The sequence below is a fragment of the Macrotis lagotis genome, chromosome 1 (genome assembly GCF_037893015.1).
Source record: "Macrotis lagotis isolate mMagLag1 chromosome 1, bilby.v1.9.chrom.fasta, whole genome shotgun sequence".
In the NCBI taxonomy this organism is placed as follows: Eukaryota; Metazoa; Chordata; class Mammalia; order Peramelemorphia; family Peramelidae; genus Macrotis; species Macrotis lagotis.
The window spans coordinates 837885772-837900483 of NC_133658.1; the positions used below are offsets into that span (position 1 = coordinate 837885772).

At 37.5% G+C, this 14712-nt stretch overlaps 1 protein-coding gene across 2 annotated transcripts in view; it reads right to left on the reverse strand.

Annotated features, from left to right (window-relative positions):
* Positions 1–3045: 3045 nt before the first annotated feature.
* Positions 3046–14712, reverse strand: part of LOC141508602 (NACHT, LRR and PYD domains-containing protein 12-like) — a 122879-nt gene continuing 111212 nt past the window's right edge. The window contains exons 13-14 of one of the 2 annotated variants that reach the window (XM_074217381.1): positions 14123–14293; positions 3046–8720 (exon numbers count right to left, since the gene is read on the reverse strand). In XM_074217381.1, the coding sequence (XP_074073482.1) occupies positions 8579–8720; positions 14123–14293 (313 nt within the window). In that variant the 3' untranslated portion in view covers positions 3046–8578. Of the gene's footprint in view, positions 8721–10475; positions 11772–14122; positions 14294–14712 lie in introns of those variants that run through there. The other variant, XM_074217380.1, reaches the window with a different exon arrangement.

Sequence of the window (14712 nt, forward strand, 5' to 3'; positions counted from 1 at the left end):
TAGAAGGAATATACCTTTTTCTCAGTAATATATGTTGCCTACACAAAAATTGAAACTAATTAGGGCATAAAAGCCTCACCATCAACTACAGAAAGGCAGAAAGATAAAATTCATTTTTCTAGATAATAATGAATAAAAATTATATGCAATAAAGATGAATGGAAAGATAGACTAAAATTAATTGGGAACTATATAATTGAATGATAATGAGTGACTCAAATATCAAATCATAAAAACAATAATTTTATCCAAGAATGACAATAATGAGACAACATATGAAAACTTATGGAATGTAGCCAAAGCAGTTTAGAGGATAATTTTATAAATCTAAAAGTACACATAAGTAAAATAGAGAAAAAATAGATCAATGAATTAGGCATGTGACTAAAAAAGCTAGAAAAAGAATAAATTAAAATTTCCTAATTCAATACCAAATTAGAAATCTGAAAATCAATGGAGAGATTAATAAAATTAAAAGAAAACTATTAAATTAATAAATAAAACTGAATGAATTGTTTTATGAAAAAAAAAACAAAATGGATAAACTTTTGGTTAATTTGTTTTAAAAAAGAATAAATGACCAAATTACAAATTTCAAAAATGAAAAGAGTGAATTCATCACCAATAAAGAGGGAATTAAAGCAATAATTTGGAGCTATTAAGTAGAATAGAGAAGTGTGTAGTCTGATGAGTTCCTCGATCAAGGTGGGTTCTGCTGTGTCCTTTATTGCACCTCCTATCTCCTGATTCTGCAGGCAGTTTTTCACTTTTCTTCCAGGGATGCTCAACTTAAGACTCTCAGCACATGTGGCTTCTACACAGAAGTAATAGTGCTCTATTATATTCCAGGGATGTGATCCCAGTTTGTGGAGAAGTTTTGGCAGGACATTGTGCCTCTGCAAATCCAGCTGCTACTTGCTGATTTTTATTTGATCATTCCATCTGTCTTGAACTTTAATCATCTTTGGACTGAGGACCAAGCAGTTCCTAGAGCTAATGTCAGATATGTGAGGGAACTGCTGATGTACTGTGTCAAAACTCAAATTGGAGAAACCATTTATTAGGGTCAATTACTAGAGATTATAAGACTAAGAATGGCATGAGGACAAGATTTGTGATTGTGTTTATGTAAAGAACTCTGAGAAAAGGAAATTTCCTTTATTAATACATGTTGGTATCATCTTTAAAACTTTAAATTTTCAAGGTTATTCTAAAGTGTTGAGAGGTTAGGTGACTTGCCCCAGGGTTACAGAGCTAATATGTGTCAGAGGCATAACTTAAATCCAGATCTTCCTGACTTCAAGGTCAGTTCCCTCTCACTATACAACATTTTATCTCTAGTACTAGGATTTGATTATAGGGAAGAGGAAGAGGAAAGCCTCCTATATGTAGAGCAAATTATGTGTAGGGCTATTCATCTTCTTGGAAAATACCTATTTGTGGGGCAGAGCCAAGATGGCAGCAGGAAAACAGCCTTTCTTAGGAGCTCTCTCCAAAATTATTTCAAAAACCTTAAAATTGTGACTCTAAATTTTTGAGAGAGAACCCACAGAAAGATCCAGTGAGGCAACTCTCCAGCCCAAGGTAACCTAGAAAATAGTGGGAAAACTGTGTTGCACAGGGTTGAAGGGGCAGCACACCAGAGAGAAGGAGGTTCAGCCTCTCAAGACAACCCTAGGGCACCTGGGAGTGCCTGCTCCCAGAAGCAGAAGCAGTTGCCTGACCTGCACCCCAGGGAGCACCAAGCACAACTTGGAAGAACAACAGGGAGACCTCTGCCAGCATGAGGCCCAGGCCCTCAGCAAGACCACAGCACTTAGTGCAGCCCAGATCTTAGGAAATGGAAGGAGGCCTGTGGTGTCGCCCAGCAGGAGCCTACCATTAGCTACACCCTGAGTGCTCAGCCCACTGAAGGTAAGGGAGTGTATGGTCACTGCCAAGGTCTGTTCTCTGTTCCTGGGAGAGGACTCTGGAGATTTGACTATATTCTGACCCTGGTTGCAGTCTGGATCCCCCATAAAGCAGGGACTGCCCTCACAGCAGAGGGGTATGCCTGTGGCCATTCAACAGACCAGGAGAGCAGTCAGAGCCTCACATACTGAGGTCCTTGTGGGGGTGTCCCAATAATACTCAAAGCTCAGGAAGCACCCCCAAACCAGGCATAGGCTGGGGAAATGAGTAAACAGAAAAAAAGGAACCTGATCATAGAAAATTACTTTGGTCTCATGGTGGACCAAAATGCTCAACAAGATGAGAAAGTTCAAGCTTCTGCATCTAAAGACTCCAAGAAATATAGAAATTGGGCTCAGGCTATGACACAGCTCAAAAGAGATTTTGAAGATCAAGTAAGGGAGATAGAAGAAAAATTGGGAAAATAAATGAGAGAGATGCAGGGAAAAACATTAAAACAGTATCAGCAACTTAGTCAAGGAGATCCAGAAAAATGCTGAAGAAAATAACACGTTAAAAATCAGCTTAGGTCAAATGGATAGAACAGTTCAGTAAAATATTGAGGAAAATGCTTTAAAAAGCAGAATTGGCCAGATGAAAAAGGAGATGATAAAGCTGAGGAAAACAAACCTTCAGATGTAGAATGGAGCTAAAGGAAGCTGATGACTGTGAGAAATCAAGTCACAATAGTTCAGCAACAAAAGAATGAAAAATCAGAAGAAAATATGAAATATCTTATTTAAAAACAATTGATTTGGAAAAACAGATCCAGGAAAGATAATTTAAAAAATACTGGGATACCTGAAAGTCATGAACAGAAAAAGAGCCTTGACCTCATTTTTAAAGAATTTCTACAGGAAAATTGCCCTGATATCCTAGAAGCAGAGGGTAAAATAGAAATTGAGAGAATCCACTGATCTCCTCTGAAAAGAGATCCCTCCCCCAAAAAACCAACCCACAGGAATATTATAGCCAAGTTCCAGAATTCCCAGGTCAAAGAGAAAATATTACAAGCAACCAGAAACACACAATTCAAATATTGTGGAGCTGCAGTCAGGATCACAGGACTTAGCAGCAACTTCATTAAGGGCTCGTAGGGCTTGGATTATAATATTCTGGGAGGCCAAAGAGCTTGGAATACAACCGAGAATCAACTACCCAGCAAAACTGAACATTCTCTTCCAGGAGAAAAGATGGACTTTCAATGAAACAGAGGAATTTCAAATGTTCCTGTTGAAATGACCAGAGCTGAACAGAAAGTTTGACCTTCAAGTACAGGACTCAGGTGAAGCATAGAGACTGGATGAGAAGGATAAATTATGAGGGACTTAATGATGATGAGCTGCATATATTCCTACATAATACTCCTATGAACATTCTCCTTTAATGGAGCATTTAGAAGGAGCTTTTATAGATGAGGTACAGGAGGGAGCTGAATTTGAAGGTATACTATATTGTAAAAATGGAGTCAATGGGTGAAAGGGAAATGTACTGGGAGAAAGAGAAAGGAGAGGTTGCTTTTGCAATGGTATGGAAGGGGGTAAGGTGAGTGGGAATGAGGGAGCCTTCATTCTCATCATAAATGTCTCAGAGAGGAAACAGCATACACTGGGTATAGACATCTAGAAGAAAAAGGACAAAAGGAGGAGAGGGGAAGGGAGGAGGGAGGGGATGTGGGTGATAAAAGAGAGGGTAGATCATAGGAGAGGATAGTCAGCTATAACACTTTTTTTTTTTTTTTACTTTTTGGAAGGTGTTGGAATTGGGAGGTCTGTCCAGTCCAAAGGGCCAGGTGGTTGCTGGGTCTCTAGGGTGGGATGTAAGTTTGGAGCCTCCTGGCCCCAAGGCCAGTGCTTTGTCCACTGTGCCACTCGGCTGCCCCATGGCACATTTTTTGATGAGGGGAAGAGTGAAAGGAGAGAGAAAAATATAATAGATGTTAGGAGAGGAATGTATGGAGGGAATTACAATCAGCAACAGCAACTGTGGAAAATTAGGAAAGTAAATTCTATGATGGATTTATGATAAAGAATGTGATCTATCCAAGACAGAGCTGATGATATCAGAATACAGACTGAAACACATTTTTCTCTTTCTTTTACTTTATTTCTCATGAAGCTTTATATTCTTTTTTGGAAGAGGATATTATATTACTCAAACAAAAATATTTAAGTAATGTATCTAAAAATTGAAGTTGTTATGAAATAAAATTGAAAATACAAAAAACCCTATATGTACACTGGTCAGTGGGGCTAATTTCTGAGAATAAAATTGTTTAGGAGTGAACTTGGCTGGTTAACTTTGACCCTCTCATGGGATGTAGTCAAACAGAGGCTATGACCAGTTTTCATTGGAATTGCAGAAGAATTTCCTACTATGGATGAGATGAGCAAGACCACTTCAAGCAATCTCAAATAGCAACTGTATTTTAATTACAAGACATGGAGGGAACCTCAGTGGTATCCAATCCAAACTACAACTACAAAAATAATTCCCTCTACTGCAGTCCTGACAAGTCATCAATCACTCTCTTTGAAGACCTCCATTGATGAGAATCATTCCACTTTGTGACAGTACTGATTACTAGGAAGTTTTCACAAATGTTAGATCTTGATGTTTCTTCCTCTTGGATTAGTTGATCAGTTGATTCATTCCAGTCACGCTCAGAACATTGTCATCATCTCCTGTTCCATACAACACTCTATGTTAGATTTTTGGACTCTCTAATGCCTCTTCCCATGAACGTCTCAGTAAAATTCCTTTTATTCTCCCTGCGCCCTTTTAGTTCAATATCAGATTATCTTTTTGCCTTATAACAAGCTGCATACTAGAACACAACTGAATGTAATGAAAGATATGAGAGTTAGGGAAGCTTTTCTAGTTCAATCCTTGCCTCTGAGTTGTTAAGTATCCTTTACCAAGCTGCTTAAGAATAGAACTTAAGAATGCTCATAATCCAATAGATTCATGGTCATCACAGTGGAATCTTAATAAATGTTTGTTGAATTATTAGCAGATTACTAAAAACAACTCACTTTTATTTAGTTCAAAGGGTTGTCATAAGTATGCCCCTTACAGCATCCCCCAGTGGTAAGAAGCTTAAGTATTATTCTCTCCAATTTACAATTTCAAGTTACATTGAAGCTCAATTTTGGAATTGACAGCACAGTCAAACAACAATTGGTGCCAATTACAAAGGTTTGGGTTCCAGTTCAGAGTTCAAATCTAAGCTTCTCTTTTTAGGTTATACAAGTATAATTACATTAAAATAATTCCATATGTGTCATGTCATAAAAGAAAACATAAAATAAAATTGCAAGAAAAATAAAGTAAAAAAGTATTCTTCAATATATATGTTCAGATTCCATAAGTTCTTTCTATGGGAATGGATAGCATATTTCAAAAATTCTTCAGATTGTCTTAGATCATTGTATTATTGATAATTGCTGAGTCATTTTGATAATCATCTTACAATGTTCTTCTGATTCTACTCATACAGTATATTTAAGTCTCTCTAGATTTTTCTCTCTTTTTTTTGCAAGGCAAATGGGCTTAAATGGCTTGCCTAAGGCTACACAGCTAGGTAATTATTAAGTGTCTGAGGCCATATTTGAACTCAGGTACTCCTGACTCCAGGGCCAGTGCTCTATCCACTTCGCCACCTAGCGGCCCAGTCTCTCTAGATTTTACTGAGATCATCTAGTTCATCATTTCTTATATCACAAGAGGATTCCATGACAATTATATCCCACAAATTGTTCAGTCATTCTGCAATTGATGGTCATTCCCTCAGTTTCCAATTATTTGCCACCAGAATAGTGCTGCTATAAATATTTCAACATAATTCCAAATTTATCTACATAATAGTTAAATCAGTTCACAATTCCACCAAAATTGCATGTGATTAATCCTTAATCAATTTGGCTCATAAGCATTGAGTAGTTGAGATGAACCATAGGTTTTGACCCATAAAATAGCCTTTAGGGATTCATAAAAGCATTTTTGATGACTACTCTCCACATAAAACTGAATTTCATCTGCCCTCTTACTGAGCCAAGAGTTCTATATCTTTCTAAGTTTCACTTGTACTTTACTTTTGATTGAATTAAATACTGCCTTCTCAGAAATGGATGAACTACCCTGATGGTAAACCCTATGTAGTTCTCATTTTTCATTTAGCAATTTCTATATTTCCCCATCATTTTCATCAAATCAGTTTTGATGTTTGTGAGTGTTCTGATCCAGATGAGCAAATGCAATGATGTACCCCAAATCTCTGACCTTGGTCAAGTCATTTAACCACATTGACTTGCAAAAGAAAAACTAAGAAAAGATAATACAAATTTTTTAAAAATTAAAAAAGAAAGATGATGTTTAAGTTCTTTTTTTGATCATGACTTTCAAGTAGTTTAATAATTCTTCAATTATCTCTTCTGGATCTATTTTCAAGATTAGTCTTCCAATGAGATATTTCCCATTTTCATCTATTTTTTCATTCTTTTGATTTTAATAGCCTCTTTTCAAAGTCATTAGTTTCCATGTGCCAATTCTAAATTTTAAGAAATTATTTTCTTCAGTGAGATTGTGTACCTCCTTTTCCATTTTACCAATTCTACTTTTTAAGGCATTCTTGTTTTCAGTAAAATTTTGTATGCTTTTTTTTTATTTTGTCAATCCTGCTTATTCTTCTATTTTTTTAAAAAATCTATATTTCTATAAGGCAATAGGGGTTAAGGGATTTGCTCAAGGTCACACAGCTAGGAAATTATTTAATGTCTGAGGTCAAACTTGAATTCAGTTCCTCCTGACTCTAGGGTTGGTTCTGTATCCACTGTGTGTGGATAGCTGTCCCCAAGGTTATTCTTTCATTTAAGGTATTTTCTTTAGTAATTTTGGTGCCTCCTTTACCAAACTATTGATTCTTTTTTCATAGTTTTGGTGAATCACCCTCATTTTTCTTTCCAATTTTTACTCAATTTCATTTACTTGATTTTAAAAATTCTTTTTGAGCTCTTCTATGACCTGAGATATATATTTTTCTTGGACTATTGAGATGCAGGAACTTTGATTTAGTTGACTTCTTCTGAATGTGTTTTGATCTTCCTTGTCATGAAAGTTAATGTTCTATGGTCAGAATATTTTTCTGCTTTTTGATCATTTTCTAGACTTTTTATTTATTTTAATTCAGTGCTAAAATGGGACTTTTCTTCTCAAGTAGAGAGAGTACTATCCAAAAATTTCAGCTTTGTGCAGTTTTTTCAGAGGTTATTCTTTGCTTTCAAAGTGGTATGATCTAGGGAGATATGTATTTACTACTGTCCTGTACTGTTCTCTGATTTGTGGGCAATCACATCCCCTTTATTCAACAAAGGAACTGTGACTAAGGTCCCTATTCTAATGTGCTAGTGTTCTTCCAGCACAGGGACTATGACCCAGATCCAAGCATTGCTAATATAATAAAGTCTTACCTCCAGTGCCTGCAAAAGGACCCCTGTAAATCTCTTTTTAATCATCTATTTAATACCCTTACTTTCTGTGGGCTGATAGGTCTGGAAGCAGTCATTATTATCACTGATTCAATCCTGGTTTCCAGGGGCAGGAGGCACTGTTTTGGCCTGTACTAGACTCCATTCTTCTCTTACCCTTCTTCAATAGTCCTTTTTTGATGACCTTCTTGACTTGAGCTGTAAAATTGCTTCTCAGTCACTTTGTGGTTCTGCTGCTTTTTAGAGTCATTATTTATAGGTATTTGAAAGGGTTTCGGGGAGATCTCAGGTGAGTCCTTAACTTTACACTACCATTTTGCTTCTGCCTTTCTTTTCTCCACTGCAAGGCAAGAATTTGAACCCTGATCTCAGGCTTCAAATCCAGAAGTCTTATCCTTTCCCAAATGGGCTGGAGCTTGTTTTGAGGAAAAATAATATCTTAAAGATAATGAAAGACAGAATAGAAAATAATGATCAGAAATGAATTTTAGAGTTTTAGGGAAAGAAAAATGATTGTGAGTGCCAGAAAATGGAGAGTATACAAGGAAGATACGATAGACAAAAGGTTTTTCCAGATTCCAGAGGATGGAGATAGACAGAAACAGAGCAGTGGCAAGGGTAGGATGGGAAGGGCTGAGATTGTAGCTGCCCTAGAAAGGGGAATTCCAACTCAGCAAAACAGATCTGAACAACAGAGATAAGGGGAGTGGGAGGCAGAAATCTGCTGTCATAAGACAAGAGAGGCATCTATTGATCAGAATATTATATAGATAAGGGCACAGTTAGGAAAGGTCTTGGGAATGATGCCCCAGGTACCCTGCAGTGGAGACCTCTAATCCCAGGCAATTCATAACTTGGAATGGTGGTTTCTCTTTAGTATACAGTGGTAGGAGTTGTCTTTTGGTTCTTCATTATCTAACCAGGGAATGATGAGTAGAAGAGACTTTCCAAATATTAATGGCAGTAGGTAAGCCTCTGTAATATAGGAGATATCTAATTCCAGTCAGTTCATGGCATTAGCAGTAGGACTTCCTTAGAAAAATCACTTAGTTCAGTCATCTGATGTAATGGATAAGAAAACTGATGTTTTTAAGATTAAAGAGACTTGTTCAAAGTCTCACAGCCAGTAAGAAGAACCAGGCTTAGATGATCTCTTCAGCATCCCAGTTAAAGAATTCTGTCATCTCCTCTACATTGCCTTCCCAAATGATTTGAAGAAATTTTCTTGATTTTAAGTTGGTCAATGCCCTCACTGATTCTTCACTTAAGTTTGGTATCCAGAGTCTGTGAAAATACAAAGAAGTTTTGAACTGAGTTTCATAAGTAGCCCTGATAGCTGTGCTGCCCCCCACTTTCCTCCCCTGTGACTGTAAATGTGTCTAAGACAATGGATGTTGGGGGGAGGATACGTGTGTGTGTGTGTGTGTGTGTGTGTGTGTGTGTGTGTGTGTGTATGTGAGTGTGTGTGTAGAAGCTACTATAAGATGATTTTTAAAAACACATTGTTCATACCTGAAATACGCTTTATGATATGCCTTTCAATTACTTCCTCAGGACCGCCTCAGTGACAGTCAGGAGAGGACCCTATATGCATGGACTTCAATAGGGGCAGGTCCAGCACAAACTGAATAAAATCTTCCTTGCCTAGAGGAGCCTAGACAGATGATTGGTCCTATGCCTGGGTTTAAAAAAAGTCATGTGCACAAGTACCAAAAGGTTGGGAGTTGGGGGGACTGGGATTAAACAACAATTTATATGAAAAACATCAGGGTTAGAAAGTCCTTATGAGTCCAAAGTGAGACAATTCAACAAAGTGACCAACATAGGTTTCATTAAGAGAAGCATAGGTGGCACAATGAATAGAGGACCAGTCCTGGAGTCAGGAAGACTTGAGTTCAAATCCAACCTCAGACACTTAATAATTACTTAACTATGCGAGTCAGTTAACCCCATTGCCTTGCAAAAATGAGAAAGAGAGAGAGAAAGAGAGAGAGAGAGAGAGAGAGAGAGAGAGAGAGAGAGAGAGAGAGAGAGATGCAAAACAGGGGGAAGGGGTTCTTTTTAGAAAAGAATGAGAATGGGGGTGGCTAGGTGGCACAGTGAATAGAGCACTGGCCTTGGAGTCAGGAGTACCTGGGTTCAGATCTGACCTCAGACACTTAATAATTACCTAGCCGTGTGGCCTTGGGCAAGCCATTTAACCCCATTGCCTTGAAAAATCTAAAAAAAAAAGAAAAGAATGAAAATTGAAGAATGTTCGTAGGATGATCAGGATATGAGTAAGGGGGAATAAGGAAAGAAGGAAATAAGTCATTTTCAAGTGTTACCTAAGTGCCATACCCTGTGTTAAGTACTTTACTTATCTCATTTAATTTGATTTTATTTAATGTAATCTATGTGAAGTAGGTACAATTGTTCTCTGCACTTTACAGTTAAGGAAACTAAGGCAAATGGAGGTGAATTGACTTTACCCTGACTCACACAGCTAATAAGTATCTGAGGCCATATGTGACCTCAAATCTTTTCCTGACTCCAAGTCTAGTGTTTTTCCATGGCTTCCCTGATAGTGCTGTGTGTGAGCAAGATAAAGAGGTTGGGAGAGACAGGGGAAAGCTGGGATACTATTGCTGAATTTCAGTGTTTGAAGACTATTCAAGGAAGGGTTTCACTTTTTGGGTTTTGCTTTCATTGTGCTATTGGTGAGGAGGCAGTGGGACAAATAATGAATGCTTGCAAAATAAATTAAATCAATCTCTCTCTCTCTCTCTCTCTCTCTCTCTCTCTCATATATATATATATATATATATATATATATATATATATATATATATATATATATCAACATTTCTTTCAAATGAGCTTATAAGTAATAGAGAAGCCTGAACTGTACCAGTTATATCAAGCGCAAATAAAAATGAATTCCTGAAGACGATACACTGATTTAGAAAATGACAAATTAACTCTATTTATGTTGTATTACATTTTTATTTAATTTGTTAAATATTCCCATCTGAATCTGCTTGGAACCCTGGGAAGTGTTTTGACCTCAAGTTTGGCCCCTTTGAACTGCATTAGGTAAGGAGATTTTGTTCTCACATATAAGCATTCCAGGGGGACTCAGCCTTCTCATACTACAGACTTCCTTTATGAAAAGAAACAAGAGAAAGCAGTGAGACAGGAAGAGGTCTCAGGTGAAGGGGCTGGACCAGAAGAAGGCTAGATTTGTCCCTGGATTGGACAGAAGGGAGTGAACTCTCTTTTGAGCAAACCAACCCTGGCAGAAGTGAATGAAAAAGGAAGTCTCCCCTAGGAAGAATGTCCTGCAGGAATGAAAATGTCTTAGAATCCAAATGGTAACATGTTATCAGAATGGCTGACAGTGAGGTTTCTCTCCAATTTTCCCTGCTCAGAGCTCAGTCTGTGGTTCCAATAAAAAAGCTGGAAACTAAGAGGGTTCATCAAATAAAGAATGTCCCAAGAAGTTATGGTATACTAATATAAAAGAATATTTTTGTACTCTAAGAACTATTAAGGGGATTTTTTCAGAGAGACCTGGAAAGATTTATATGAACAGAATTGCAGTAAAGTGAGCATAACTAGGAAAACAGTTTATACATTGACCCACATGAACAAGGACAATTATAAAAAACAATTTTGAAGGACTTTAGAACCCTGATCCCCACAATGAACCACCACAACTGCAGAGGATTGATGATGAAGCTCATTGCCTACCTCCCAACAATGAAGGTGAGGACAGACTTAATTCCCATATTAACCTAATCCTAAAAACCTATGTCTTAATTTAGGATTAAACTAATGGGAATTGGTTTTGCTTGACTATGCATATGTATTACATTTTTCTTTTTTCTTTTTTTTTGGTTCAAGTTGGCATGGGGAGGGGAGTGATAAAGGAACTTAAGGTGGATTACTTTTAATTGAAAAAAATTAGGGAGTGGAGTCAAGATGGCATCATAAAAGCAGGAATTCCAGGAAACTCATTTCCCAAAAACCTCCAAAAGCTGTCAAATTATGACTCTGGCCAAAATTTAGAGGGACAGAACCCATAGAAAGACTAAGTGATACAATTTCCCAGTCCAAGACAACTTAGGAATTACATGGGAAAGGTCTATTTCACCAGGACCAGGGGTTGGAAAAAGTCACTGTGAGCACAGCTGCAGCCACAGCTGTGCCGAGTGCCTAGATTCCTGGGGACACATGAGTCCATGGAAGAGGGGGCAGTTTCCAGACTTCCTGGTCCAGGGATCACTGGGAACAGCTGGGGTAGTGGTGAGAGAACTCTGCTGCACCAGAGTGAGTGCCAGCCTCAGAGCAGACCTGCAATGAGAACCTGCAGTGGGAATCAGGGAAGCCAGCCTGCACCTCTGGAGCACAGCCCACAGATGGTAAGGGGGTTGGTAGAGACTGCAGAGGTATCTCTGGTCTCCCTGGGGCAGGATTCAGCTATTTGCCCACACCCAAAGCCAGGTTACAGTTTGGGCTCCCACACTAGCATAGCCAAACAAGGACTCTCCTCACAGCTCCAGGGTAGAAGGGAGGGCCTGTGGTTATCAAGCACAAGCAAGAGAACAGTCAAAGTCTCTCATAAGATCTTGGAGCAATTAAGGTCCCTGTAGTTTGTTTCCAAAACCCCCAAAGTCTTGGAAATATGGTAAATCAGTCATAGGCTAAGGAAATGAGCAAACAAAAGAAAAAGAAGAATCTGTCCATAGAAAATTACTTTGGTCCCATGGAAGATTCAGAAGTTGACAAAAATCAAAGCTTATCTACCCAAAACTTCCAAGAGAAATAGAAAATGGGCTTCAGTCTATGGATAAGCTCAAAAAAGACTTTGAAAAGCAATTAAGAGAGGTAGAAGAAAAATTGGGAGAAGAAATGAGAGCATTGCAGATAAATCTTAAAAACCAAATCAGCAATAGAAAAAAATACTTAAGAAAATAATATGTTAAAAATTAGTTTAGGCTAAATAGAAAAGGCAACACAAAAGGCAAATAAGGAGAAGAATGCCTTTAAAAGCAGAATTAGCCAGCTAGAAAAGGAAATTTAAAAAAGCTCTCTCTGAAGACAATAATTCCTTCAAATGCAAAATGGAACAAAGGAAGCTCATGACTTTGTGAGAAATCAGGAAGAAATAAAACTAATCCCAAAAAACAAAAATTATAAGAAAATGTGAAATATCTCATTGGAAAAACAAGTGACCTTGAAAACAGATCCAAGAGAGATAATTTAAAAATTATTGAACTACCTGAATGTCACAATCAGAAAAAGAGCTTATACTTCATTTTTCAAGAAATAATACAGCAAAATTTCCCTGAGATCCCTAGAAGAAGAGGGTAAAATAGAAACTGAGGGAATTCACTGATCACCTCCTGAAAGAGAACCCAAAAGAAAAACTTCCAGGAATATTATAGTCAAATTCCAAAACTCCCAAATGAAAGAGAAAATACTAAAAGCTGCCAGAAACAAACAATTCAACTATCATGGCTCTAAAGTCAGGATTACATAGGATCTGGCAGCATTTACAGTAAGGGCTTGTAAGGCTTGGAATATGATATTCCAGAGGGTAAAAGATCTTGGTTTAAAACCAAGAATCAGCTACTGAGCAGGCAGAACATTCTCTTTCAGGGGGAAATGATAGACCTTTCAAATGAAACAGAGGACTTTCAAGCATTCTTATTGAAATAACCAGAGCTGAACAGAACATTTGATCTCCAAGTACAGGACTCAAGGTAAATCAAAGAGAGGGTAGAAGAGAAGGACTTACTATGAGGAACTTAATGAGATTGATCTGTTTGTATTCCTGCATGGGAAAAAAGATACTGACAACTCATATGAACTTTCTCATTTATAAGAGCTTTCAGAAGGAGCATATATGGACAAGGCACAGGAAGGAATTGAATATAATGGTATGATACAGTAAAAAAGATGAAGTCAATGGCTGATAAAGGAAAATACTGGGAGGAAGAGAAAGAGGAAGAAGGGCTAATATATCTCACATGAGTCAAGAAAAAAACCTTTTCAATGGAGTGGATCAGGGGAAAGCAAGGGGGAATTTGTGAGCCTTCATTCTCATGAGAAATGGCTCAGAGAGGAAATAACATGCACACTTAATAGGGTATAGAAATCTATCTTATCCTAGAGAAAAATGAGAGGAAAGAGATGGGATGAGCGGGAATGGGGGGGGAGGGAAGGGGAAATGGGTGATAGAAGAGAGGGAAGATCATGGGAGAGGGTACCCAGATGCAATATATTTTTTAACAGGGACAGAGTAAAAGAAAAGAGAGAAGAGAATAGAATAGAAGAGAAGAGAGGAGGAAGGTATAGAGTGGAGGGAAATTCAGCTAGTAATAGCAACTGTGGGAAAACTATTGAAGCAACTTCTATGATGAACTCATGATAAAAAAAGGCAATTCATTTCAGAGAGAGCCATTGGAATTTGAACACAGACTGAAGTACATTTTTTTATTTCTCACTATTCTTGAGGTTTTTCATCTTTTTTTTGGGGGGGGGTTATGTTTATTCTCACAAGATTATTGTGATAATATAAAAGAAATAAACCAAAAAAGAAAAAATTAATTAAAAGTTGGATTTTTTTCTGCCATTTCCTTTTCCTTCTACCTTTTTTTCCCCTAATGCCTATGGGAAATCCTTGAACTTGAGGGACTCACCTTAATGTTTGAAGTTTACAATTCTGGTTTTCCAAAGCCTCACACAGCAATTTTATTCCCTTATCATTATTTTGAAAAGAATTTCTCAAGGTCAAGGTTTTTAGGCTCTTGCTTCTCCAGGTAACATGAAAGAGATCTTGAAGGCAAGCTAGAGGGAGATTACAGGACAACCTAAAGGAGAAGAAGCACAAGCAAAGAAGAAATGAGAATTTCATTTCACTGTTATCATTCATTTTCTGGGGAAAGGGATCAAACTCACAGCCCTTTTAGAACAACATCCTCAGGGGAGGGAGGGAAAGAAAGAGAGAGGGGAGAGAGAGAGAGAGAGAGAGAGAGAGAGAGAGAGAGAGAGAGAGAGAAGAGGTCATACCATTTGCATTTGTCAGATTCAGAATTTTTAAAAAAGAATTCATTAGGCTACAATAGAAATGAGTTGGTTTGTTTTGTATTATTTTTAATGCCCCCCTTTAGAAGAGTTAATGACTAAACAAAGGATAGAGAGAATCATAAAAGTTTAAATCTAAATTTTGATTAAATAAAACTTTTTATAGAAACAAAATCAATGCAGCTGAAATAGGGAAGAAAACCAA